At 39.0% G+C, this 12,881-nt stretch overlaps 1 protein-coding gene across 1 annotated transcript in view; it reads left to right on the top strand.

Annotated features, from left to right (window-relative positions):
• LOC143044450 (uncharacterized) overlaps positions 1-12,881 on the top strand; it is a 127,284-nt gene that overhangs the window by 40,707 nt on the left and 73,696 nt on the right. Inside the window, exon 4 of the mRNA XM_076216474.1 lies at positions 11,245-11,475. Coding sequence (XP_076072589.1) covers positions 11,245-11,475 — 231 coding nt within the window. The remainder of the gene's footprint in view (positions 1-11,244; positions 11,476-12,881) is intronic.

The following is a 12,881-nucleotide window of genomic DNA, read 5'->3' as shown; positions in this document are numbered from 1 at the left end:
TATTGAAGTTTTTTAATTTTTTGCGACGTCATGATATTTTTATTCAATCTCTCATATATTTGGAACCAAAAGTTGCATATGAAAAGTGTAGATTTTTTCTACTTTGACCTTTACTCCTGATCAGTGTTACATAAAGTTTTATTCATTATAATATATATTTGGTACTTTTTATAGTCAAAAAGGTACACATGCCATTCCTAAGAAAAACACTATTTCAATATTTTCTCAACTCAGCTATAACTTAGTTCATATAGTACTAGGAACAAAATCTATTTAAAGTAACTTTATTCATGCCTATTTTATATTTTTTATTCTATTTATTTAAAAGAAACCCTATTTTATGATTTATTTTCTTTGTAAAACTGATGAAAATGTGATACAGGAAATGTTTGGGATTTGCCAGTTAAACTGTTTGCCACTGGCCAATATGCCACTACCGCGCGACATAAAAAAAGAGCTGTAGTTTCACTATTTGTGGTCACAATCCTTAAAGTAAGACATCATTTTAATCGGTATAGTGTACAGATTCAGAAAAGCTGAGAATTTTTTATATATCGCATACAAGGTTTTGCTTAAGGGTGCTATAAACAGTTTCGTACTAAAAACTAGGGGTATTTCCCCAGTGAGATTTACATACTGATGGAATTCCCTGCTATTTATATACCACTAAATGAAAAAGTTGATTGTTTTTTATGTTCAATGTGAAAAACATATATTGAAGTTCAATTAAAATGCCACTTTTGTCAAGATTTAAAAAAAAAAAAATGTTTTTGTGACTTCCTACTATATGGGAGGCAACTCCATAAACAGCTGATTTTCACCTGTTGCAAAAAGCACTTTGATTTGTCAGGTAAGATAGCTCCTTTCGGAGCAGGCGAACGTAGGCTGAAACTACATTTTCTTAAATCAGCCGGATAAGCTCTTCGAAATGCATATTATAAGAAATCTCAAATATATGCACAGGTTACTGATCCGTGTGTCCAAAGGTGGTCTGTTTTTAAGGTTTTTTAGGGGGAAAATGCCTAATTTCCAGCTGATAACTTGTACCAATTTGCATGTTTAAACAAGAGATGTTGGATTTTTTTTTATTTATTCAGAAAGTTCATAGAATTATCTTTCCATTGATGTATAGATATCTATATAACTATGAATATCTGACTTCTGCATGATGGGTCCACTATTACATGCCCTGTTACAGAATGACGTCACGTAAAAAACTGTTGATTGCACCCTTACTTTCAAACGCAAAGACGACAAACATTAAGTTTTGTACGATGACGGAGCGGACCCCAAAAAAATCCGAAAAAAAAATTTCTTCAATAAAACGTCAAAAAAGAATTTGAGTCGGCGGGTTTATTTTGGGTCGGTCGCGTTTGGGCAAACATACAATCTTTTTATTTTGGCCCTCGGGTTGGAGGTAGGGGTTTTTCAAACTTAGGTTTAGGGTTTGGGATTTCATACTTAGAGGTAGGGTGTGGGTTTTCAAACATAGGGTTAGGGTTAGTGTTTTTTAACTTAGAGTGAGGGTAGGGATTTTCAAACTTAGAGTTAGGAATATGGTTTCAAACTTAGAGTTAGGAATATGGTTTCAAACTTAGAGTTAGGAATATGGTTTCAAACTTAAATTTAAGGGTTGGAGTCTTTAAAACTTAAAATAAGGGTTGGGGTTACAAATTTTGGGATTAGGGTTGGGGTTTTCAAACCTAGGGTTACTAGTTGGGGTTTTAAAACTTAGGGTTAAGGGTTGGGGTTTCAAACTTAGGGCTAGGGTTGTGGCTTTCAAACTAAGGGTTACAATTTGGGTTTTCAAACTTAGGATTTAGGGTTGTGGATTTCAAACTTTGAAGACAACCTTTACAGCATTCAATAATTAAACAAATTTAAGATTGAATAATTGAAGTTCAATAGCATGAGTGCTTGATCGGAATAATCTTCATATGGTATCGACATCCTTACATTATTATTTATAACTTAAATAATGTCTATTTACAAGATTTTGGTTTGAATTCAGATTTTCATTATAATAATATCCTGCAGTAAAATTTATTACTCATGGTAATATTTTGTTTTACAAACTTAACAAACATTTGTGAGTCATCATTATAATGATAACAGGGTCAGTCCAAAAGTGTCTGCTGCTTCATGTAGTGATTACGAAATATGTTTCAGTCCTAAGGTTCTACTGCTCCATGTAGTTATTAGGATATATGTGTCAGTCCAAAGGGTCTACTGCTGCCTGTAATGATTAGGATATATGTGTCAGTCCAAAGGGTCTACTGCTTCATGTAGTGATTAGGATATATGTGTTAGTCCAAAGGGTCTACTGCTCATGTAGTTATTATGATATATGTGTCAGTCCTAAGGGTCTACTGCTGCCTGGTGTGATTTGGAGATATGTGTCAGACAAAAGGGTCTACTGCTGCCTGTGGTGATTATGATATATGTGTTAGTCCTAAGGGTCCACTGCTGTCTGTAGTGATAAGGATATATGTGTCAGCCCTAAGGGTCTACTGCTGCCTGAGGTAATTAGAAGATATGTGTCAGTCCAAAGGGTCTACTGCTCATGTAGTTATGATATATGTGTCAGTCCTAAGGGTCTACTGCTGCCTGGGGTGATTTGGAGATATGTGTCAGACAAAAGGGTCTACTGCTGCTTGTAATGATTAGGATATATGTGTCAGTACAAAGGGTCTTCTGCTGTATGTAGTGATTAGGAGATATGTGTCAGTCCAAAGGGTCTACTGCTCCATGTAGTGATTAGGATATATGTATCAGCCCGAAGGGTCTACTGCTGCCTGTGGTGATTATGATATATGTGTCAGTCCTAAGGGTCTTCTGCTCTATGTAGTGATTAGGATATATGTGTCAGTCCAAAGGGTCTACTGCTGCCTGTGGTGATTATGATATATGTGTCAGTCCTAAGGGTCCACTGCTGTCTGTAGTGATAAGGATATATGTGTCAGCCCTAAGGGTCTACTGCTGCCTGAGGTGATTAGAATATATGTGTCAGTCCAAAGGGTCTGCTGTTTGTAGTAATTAGGATATATGTGTCAGTCCTAAGGGTCTACTGCTGTGTGTGGTGATTATGATATATGTGTCAGTCCTTAGGGTCCACTGCTGCCTGAAGTGATAAGGATATATGCGTCAGCCCTAAGGGTCTACTGCTGCCTGAAGTGATAAGGAGATATGTGTCAGTCCAAAGGGTCTACTGCTGCCTGTAGTGACTAGGATATATGTGTCAGTCCAAAGAGTTTACTGCTGCCTGTATTGATAATGAATATATGTGTCAGTCCAAAGGGTCTACTGCTGCCTGTAATGATATGGATATATGTGTCAGTCCAAAGGTTCTACTGCTCCGTGTAGTGATTAGGATATATGTGTCAGCCTTTAGGCCGAGAAAAAAAAGATCCGTGTTTCCGGTAACCCGACTGACCCTGTTTTTTAGCCCCGACCCTAACTTTTTTATTGGATCTTCCAAAAAAAATAAAAAAATTTATCAACCGACCCTGTTTTTGACACAGGCTTCTAATAGAATTAGATGACATAATATTTTTTCTCTCTTGCTTCCTCTTGCATAGAAAGCCAGTAAAACATTTTATTAATGTCAAAAGGTATTCCAAATAGGTTAAAATCCAAGAAATTTGCACAGCAGGTGCTTCAAAAACATTGCAAATGGCACACTTCCGGTTTTTGAAACTAATTACGGATCCGGACTTGGAAAAAACATGATAATTTTCCGGATTTCATTTACGATGTCAAAAAAAAAAAAAAAAAAAAAAAAAAAAGAATTCCGACCTACCGACCCTATTTTTCAAAATAATGTTACCGGAAACGCATATCTTTTTTTTAGGCCTTAGGGTCTACTACTGCCTGTAATAATTGGGATATATGTGTCAGTCCTAAGGTTCTACTGCTACATGTAGTGGTTAAGATATATGTGTCAGTCCAAAGGGTCTACTGCTGCCTGTAATGATTAGGATATATGTCTCAGTCCAAAGGGTCTACTGCTCTATGTAGTGGTTAGGATATATGTGTCAGTCCAAAGGGTCTACTGCTTCATGTAGTGATTAGGATATATGTGTTAGCCCAAAGTGTCTACTGCTTCATGTAGTGATTACGATATATGTGTCAGTCCAAAGGTTATCTGCTCCATGTAATGATTAGGATATATGTGTCAGCCCTTAGTGTCTACTACTACCTGTAATGATTAGGATATATGTCTCAGTCCAAAGGTTCTACTGCTCCATGTAGTTGTTAGGATATATGTGTCAGTCCTAAGGGTTTACTGCTCGATGTAGTGATTAGGATATATGTGTTAGTCCAAAGTGTCTACTGCTTCCTGTAGTTATTATGATATATGTTTCAGTCCTCAGGGTCTACTGCTGCCTGAGGTGATTTGGAGATATGTGTCGTCCCCGAGGGTATCACCAGCCCAGTAGTCAGCACTTCGGTGTTGACATGAATATCAATTATATGGTCATTTTTATAAATTCTGTTTACAAAACTTTGAATTTTTCGAAAAACTAAGGATTATCTTACCCCAGGAGTAGATTACCTTAGCCGTATTTGGCACAACTTTTTGGAATTTTGGGTCCTCAATGCTCTTCAACTTTGTATTTATTTGGCTTTTTTAACTATTTTGATCTGAGCGTCACTGATGAGTCTTATGTAGACAAAACGCGCGTCGGCGTATAAAATTATAATCCTGGTACTTTTGATAACTATCAGCCCTAAGGGTCTACTGCTGCCTGAGGTGATTTGGAGATATGTGTCAACCCTAAGGGTCGACTGCTGCCTGATGTGATTAGGATATATGTTTCAGTCCAAAGGGTCTACTGCTCCGTGTAGTGGTTAGGATATATGTGTCAACTCGAAGGGTCTACTGCTGCCTGAGGTGATTAGGATATATGTTTCAGTCCTAAGGGTCTATTGCTCTATGTAGTGATTAGGATATATGTGTCAGTCCAAAGGGTCTACTGCTGCCTGTGGTGATTATGATATATGTGTCAGCCCTAAGGGTCTACTGCTGCCTGAGGTGATTAGGATATATGTGTCAGTCCTAAGGGTCTATTGCTGCCTGTGGTGATTATGATATATGTGTCAGTCCAAAGGGTCTACTGCTGCCTGTAGTGATAAGGATATATGTTTCAGTCCTAAGGTTCTACTGCTCCATGTAGTGATTAGGATATATGTGTCAGCCCTAAGGGTCTACTGCTCCATGTAGTGATTAGGATATATGTGTCAGCCCTAAGGGTCTACTGCTGCCTGTAATGATTAGGATATATGTGTCAGTCCTTAGGTTCTACTGCTACATGTAGTGGTTAGGATATATGTGTCAGTCCAAAGGGTCTACTGCTGCCTGTAATGATTAGGATATATGTCTCAGTCCAAAGGGTCTACTGCTCTATGTAGTGGTTAGGATATATGTGTCAGTCCAAAGGGTCTACTGCTTCATGTAGTGATTAGGATATATGTGTTAGTCCAAAGTGTCTACTGCTTCATGTAGTGATTAGGATATATGTGTCAGTCCAAAGGTTATCTGCTCCATGTAATGATTAGGATATATGTGTCAGCTCTTAGTGTCTACTACTACCTGTAATGATTAGGATATATGTCTCAGTCCAAAGGTTCTACTGCTCCATGTAGTTGTTAGGATATATGTGTCAGTCCTAAGGGTTAACTGCTCGATGTAGTGATTATGATATATGTGTTAGTCCAAAGTGTCTACTGCTTCCTGTAGTTATTATGATATATGTTTCAGTCCTCAGGGTCTACTGCTGCCTGAGGTGATTTGGAGATATGTGTCGTCCCCGAGGGTATCACCAGCCCAGTAGTCAGCACTTCGGTGTTGACATGAATATCAATTATATGGTCATTTTTATAAATTTTCTGTTTACAAAACTTTGAATTTTTCGAAAAACTAAGGATTATCTTACCCCAGGAGTAGATTACCTTAGCCGTATTTGGCACAACTTTTTGGAATGTTGGGTCCTCAATGCTCTTCAACTTTGTATTTATTTGGCTTTTTTAACTATTTTGATCTGAGCGTCACTGATGAGTCTTATGTAGACGAAACGCGCGTCGGCGTATAAAATTATAATCCTGGTACTTTTGATAACTATCAGCCCTAAGGGTCTACTGCTGCCTGAGGTGATTTGGAGATATGTGTCAACCCTAAGGGTCGACTGCTGCCTGATGTGATTAGGATATATGTTTCAGTCCAAAGGGTCTACTGCTCCGTGTAGTGGTTAGGATATATGCGTCAACTCGAAGGGTCTACTGCTGCCTGAGGTGATTAGGATATATGTTTCAGTCCTAAGGGTCTATTGCTCTATGTAGTGATTAGGATATATGTGTCAGTCCAAAGGGTCTACTGCTGCCTGTGGTGATTATGATATATGTGTCAGCCCTAAGGGTCTACTGCTGCCTGAGGTGATTAGGATATATATGTGTCAGTCCTATGGGTCTATTGCTGCCTGTGGTGATTATGATATATGTGTCAGTCCAAAGGGTCTACTGCTGCCTGTAGTGATAAGGATATATGTTTCAGTCCTAAGGTTCTACTGCTCCATGTAGTGATTAGGATATATGTGTCAGCCCTAAGGGTCTACTGCTCCATGTAGTGATTAGGATATATGTGTCAGCCCTAAGGGTCTACTGCTGCCTGTAATGATTAGGATATATGTGTCAGTCCTAAGGTTCTACTGCTACATGTAGTGGTTAGGATATATGTGTCAGTCCAAAGGGTCTACTGCTGCCTGTAATGATTAGGATATATGTCTCAGTCCAAAGGGTCTACTGCTCTATGTAGTGGTTAGGATATATGTGTCAGTCCAAAGGGTCTACTGCTTCATGTAGTGATTAGGATATATGTGTTAGTCCAAAGTGTCTACTGCTTCATGTAGTGATTAGGATATATGTGTCAGTCCAAAGGTTATCTGCTCCATGTAATGATTAGGATATATGTGTCAGCTCTTAGTGTCTACTACTACCTGTAATGATTAGGATATATGTCTCAGTCCAAAGGTTCTACTGCTCCATGTAGTTGTTAGGATATATGTGTCAGTCCTAAGGGTTAACTGCTCGATGTAGTGATTATGATATATGTGTTAGTCCAAAGTGTCTACTGCTTCCTGTAGTTATTATGATATATGTTTCAGTCCTCAGGGTCTACTGCTGCCTGAGGTGATTTGGAGATATGTGTCGTCCCCGAGGGTATCACCAGCCCAGTAGTCAGCACTTCGGTGTTGACATGAATATCAATTATATGGTCATTTTTATAAATTTTCTGTTTACAAAACTTTGAATTTTTCGAAAAACTAAGGATTATCTTACCCCAGGAGTAGATTACCTTAGCCGTATTTGGCACAACTTTTTGGAATTTTGGGTCCTCAATGCTCTTCAACTTTGTATTTATTTGGCTTTTTTAACTATTTTGATCTGAGCGTCACTGATGAGTCTTATGTAGACGAAACGCGCGTCGGCGTATAAAATTATAATCCTGGTACTTTTGATAACTATCAGCCCTAAGGGTCTACTGCTGCCTGAGGTGATTTGGAGATATGTGTCAACCCTAAGGGTCGACTGCTGCCTGATGTGATTAGGATATATGTTTCAGTCCAAAGGGTCTACTGCTCCGTGTAGTGGTTAGGATATATGCGTCAACTCGAAGGGTCTACTGCTGCCTGAGGTGATTAGGATATATGTTTCAGTCCTAAGGGTCTATTGCTCTATGTAGTGATTAGGATATATGTGTCAGTCCAAAGGGTCTACTGCTGCCTGTGGTGATTATGATATATGTGTCAGCCCTAAGGGTCTACTGCTGCCTGAGGTGATTAGGATATATATGTGTCAGTCCTAAGGGTCTATTGCTGCCTGTGGTGATTATGATATATGTGTCAGTCCAAAGGGTCTACTGCTGCCTGTAGTGATAAGGATATATGTTTCAGTCCTAAGGTTCTACTGCTCCATGTAGTGATTAGGATATATGTGTCAGCCCTAAGGGTCTACTGCTCCATGTAGTGATTAGGATATATGTGTCAGCCCTAAGGGTCTACTGCTGCCTGTAATGATTAGGATATATGTGTCAGTCCTAAGGTTCTACTGCTACATGTAGTGGTTAGGATATATGTGTCAGTCCAAAGGGTCTACTGCTGCCTGTAATGATTAGGATATATGTCTCAGTCCAAAGGGTCTACTGCTCTATGTAGTGGTTAGGATATATGTGTCAGTCCAAAGGGTCTACTGCTTCATGTAGTGATTAGGATATATGTGTTAGTCCAAAGTGTCTACTGCTTCATGTAGTGATTAGGATATATGTGTCAGTCCAAAGGTTATCTGCTCCATGTAATGATTAGGATATATGTGTCAGCTCTTAGTGTCTACTACTACCTGTAATGATTAGGATATATGTCTCAGTCCAAAGGTTCTACTGCTCCATGTAGTTGTTAGGATATATGTGTCAGTCCTAAGGGTTAACTGCTCGATGTAGTGATTATGATATATGTGTTAGTCCAAAGTGTCTACTGCTTCCTGTAGTTATTATGATATATGTTTCAGTCCTCAGGGTCTACTGCTGCCTGAGGTGATTTGGAGATATGTGTCGTCCCCGAGGGTATCACCAGCCCAGTAGTCAGCACTTCGGTGTTGACATGAATATCAATTATATGGTCATTTTTATAAATTTTCTGTTTACAAAACTTTGAATTTTTCGAAAAACTAAGGATTATCTTACACCAGGAGTAGATTACCTTAGCCGTATTTGGCACAACTTTTTGGAATTTTGGGTCATCAATGCTCTTCAACTTTGTATTTATTTGGCTTTTTTAACTATTTTGATCTGAGCGTCACTGATGAGTCTTATGTAGACGAAACGCGCGTCGGCGTATAAAATTATAATCCTGGTACTTTTGATAACTATCAGCCCTTAGGGTCTACTGCTGCCTGAGGTGATTTGGAGATATGTGTCAACCCTAAGGGTCGACTGCTGCCTGAGGTGATTAGGATATATGTTTCAGTCCAAAGGGTCTACTGCTCCGTGTAGTGGTTAGGATATATGTGTCAACTCGAAGGGTCTACTGCTGCCTGAGGTGATTAGGATATATGTTTCAGTCCTAAGGGTCTATTGCTCTATGTAGTGATTAGGATATATGTGTCAGTCCAAAGGGTCTACTGCTGCCTGTGGTGATTATGATATATGTGTCAGCCCTAAGGGTCTACTGCTGCCTGAGGTGATTAGGATATATGTGTCAGTCCTAAGGGTCTATTGCTGCCTGTGGTGATTATGATATATGTGTCAGTCCAAAGGGTCTACTGCTGGCTGTAGTGATAAGGATATATGTTTCAGTCCTAAGGTTCTACTGCTCCATGTAGTGATTAGGATATATGTGTCAGCCCTAAGGGTCTACTGCTCCATGTGATTAGGATATATGTGTCAGCCCTAAGGGTCTACTGCTGCCTGTAATGATTAGGATATATGTCGCAGTCCAAAGGGTCTACTGCTTCATGTAGTGATTACGATATATGTGTTAGTCCAAAGTGTCTACTGCTTCATGTAGTTATTATGATATATGTGTCAGTCCTCAGGGTCTACTGCTGCCTGACGTGATTTGGAGATATGTGTCAGTCCAAAGGGTCTACTGCTCTATGTAGTGATTAGGATATATGTGTCAGTCCAAAGGGTCTACTGCTGCCTGTGGTGATTATGATATATGTGTCAGTCCTAAGGGTCCACTGCTGTCTGTAGTGATAAGGATATATGTGTTAGCCCTAAGGGTCTACTGCTGCCTGAGGTGATTAGGACTGATGTTTAAGTCCAAAGGGTCTACTGCTCTATGTAGTGATTATGATATATGTGTCAGTCCAAAGGGTTTACTGCTCTATGTAGTGATTAGGATATATGTGTCAGTCCAAAGGGTCTACTGCTGCCTGTGGTGATTATGATATATATGTCAGTCCTAAGGGTCCACTGCTGTCTGTAGTGATAAGGATATATGTGTTAGCCCTAAGGGTCTACTGCTGCCTGAGGTGATTAGGATATATGTTTCAGTCCAAAGGGTCTTCTGCTGCCTGAGGTGATTTGGAGATATGTGTCAGTCCAAAGGGTCTACTACTGCCTTTAGTGATAAGGATATATGTTTCAGTCCTAAGGTTCTAATGCTCCATGTAGTGATTAGGATATATGTGTCAGCCCTAAGTGTCTACTGCTGTCTGAGGTGATAAGGGTATATGTGTCAGTCCTAAGGGTCTACTGCTGCCTGTGGTGATTATGATATATGTGTCAGTCCTAATGGTCTACTGCTGTCTGTGGTGATTTGAAGATACGTGTCAGTCCAAAGGGTCTACTACTGCCTGTAGTGATAAGGATATATGTTTCAGTCTTAAGGTTCTACTGCTCCATGTAGTGATTAAGGATATATGTGTCAGAGCAAAGTGTCTGCTGCTCCATGTAGTGATTAGGATATATGTATCAGCCCTAAGGGTTTACTGCTGCCTGTAATGATTATGATATATGTGTCAGTCCTAAGGGTCTACTGCTGCCTGTATTGATTAGGATATATATGTGTCAGTCCAAAGGGTCTGCTGTCTGTAGTGATTAGGATATGTGTCAGTCCTAAGTGTCTACTGCTGCCTGTAGTGATTAGGATATATGTGTCAATCCAAAGTGTCTGCTCCAGGTAGTGATTAAGGATATATGTGTCAGCCCTAAGGGTCTACTGCTGCCTGTAGTGATTTGGATATAATATGTGTCAGTCCAAAGTGTCTGTTGCTCCATGTAGTTATTATGATATATGTGTCAGCCCTAAGGGTCTACTGCTGCCTGAGGTGATTTGGAGATATGTTTCAGTCCAAAGGTTCTGCTGCTGCCTGAAATGATTAGGATATATGTATCAAAAATAATAAAATGTAGATGAACAAGAATATAATGATAAACATGATAAATTAGAGTACCACCGAGGGCACAGAAAGTAAAGTCTTTAAGTTTTTTTTTACCGAGGACTAAAGTGTAGTCCTATACTGCCAACTTTCTGAGCTTTGTACAATAATAAAAGGTTACTAATGGGAAATAGATCTTTGTCACACATTGGCTTTGCTAATTTTTAATTTATGTGTCATTTGGTCTCTTTTGAAGAGTTGTCTTATTAGCAACCATACTGCATATTCTTTTAAGTATATACTATCTGCTTTCTAGTAGCTGAACTATTGAGAACCATATTTCACCAAATATTTTTTTTTATGTTTTAGATGATAACTACATAAATACGGTAACGTCACCATTTAGAATTTATATCAAGGATTCATTCTCCCCTAGTACAGCAGGAAATGGTCAAGCAATTTACTGGGACAACGGAAAGGGCGAGAACGATCCAAAATATAACGCGTATGAATGCAATAAGCTTGGGACATACGTCGTGTGGTATTTTCAACACGTTAACTATATGAGAATTTTTCTTCCATGTGAAATTGAAATCCGCGGTAAGTTCAGTTATCAATGTAATCATATAGAAAATATAATACTCTTTCAGTGATTTGAACGGGTAGTCCGTGACGACGATAGATTGACTAGTCTGTCAAATATACGCATGTGTAGAAGATGGACTATAATCTTGCAGTGTTGCAGACTTGTTGGTCATTCGTGTAGGCGATATAAAAATGTCTGTCAGTGTTCAAAAAGTGTAGACGATAAACCAGTTTACCAGTAATGCACTCATGTAGACGAAAGACTATAGTATTCTGTCAGTGATACACTCGTGTAGACGATAGACTAGTCTGTCAGTGATACACTATTGTAGACGATAGACTATTCTGTCAGTGATACACTTGTGTAGACGATCGACTAGTCTGTCAGTGATACACTCGTGAAGACGATAGACTAGTCTGTCAGTTATACACTATTGTAGACGATAGACTAGTCTGTCAGTAATCTCTCGTGTAGACGATAAACTAGTGTCAGTGATACACTATTGTAGACGATAGATTAGTCTGTCAGTTATACACTATTGTAGACGATAGACTAGTCTGTCAGTGATACACTATTGTAGACGATAGACTAGTCTGTCAGTTATACGCTATTGCAGACGATAGATTAGTCTGTCAGTTATACCCTCGTGTAGACGATAGACTAGTCTGTCAGAGATACACTCGTGTAGACGATAAACTAGTCTTTCAGTAATACACTATTGTAGACGATAAACTATTCTGTCAGTGATACACTCGTGTAGACGATCGACTAGTCTGTCAGTCATACACTATTGTAGACGATAGACTATTCTGTCAGTGATACACTCGTGTAGACGATCGACTAGTCTGTCAGTCATACACTATTGTAGACGATAGACTATTATGTCAGTGATACACTCGTGTAGACGATCGACTAGTCTGTCAGTGATACACTCGTGTATACGATAGACTATTCTGTCGGTTATACACTATTGTAGACGACAGACTAGTCTGTCAGTGATACAATATTGTAGACGATAGACTAGTCTGTCAGTTATACAATATTGTAGACGATAGAATAGTCTGTCAGTGATACACTCGTGTAGACGATAGACTAGTCTGTCAGTGATACACTCCTGTAGACGATAGTCTAGTCCGTCAGTTATACACACGTGTAGACGATAGACTAGTCTGTCAGTGATACCCTCGTGTAGACGATAGACGTTTCTGTCAGTGATACACTCGTGAAAACGATATGATAGTCGAGCTTTAAAATAACTATTCAAATAGAAGCTGTAAATATAAACTTTCAACTGGCTTCTTCTATTCACAGTCAATTATTTCAATTCAAAAGCAAACACAATTTCAGCAACAATCTTTTGGTGACCCGGCAGTCAGCAGTCTTAGGTTCATGTTTTGCTTCTCTTTTTTAAAGAAAGCAA

This window comes from Mytilus galloprovincialis, chromosome 9 (assembly GCF_965363235.1).
Source record: "Mytilus galloprovincialis chromosome 9, xbMytGall1.hap1.1, whole genome shotgun sequence".
Taxonomy (NCBI): domain Eukaryota; kingdom Metazoa; phylum Mollusca; class Bivalvia; order Mytilida; family Mytilidae; genus Mytilus; species Mytilus galloprovincialis.
The sequence above is the reverse complement of the archived record's forward strand: the minus strand, read 5'-3'. Positions and strand labels throughout refer to the sequence as shown.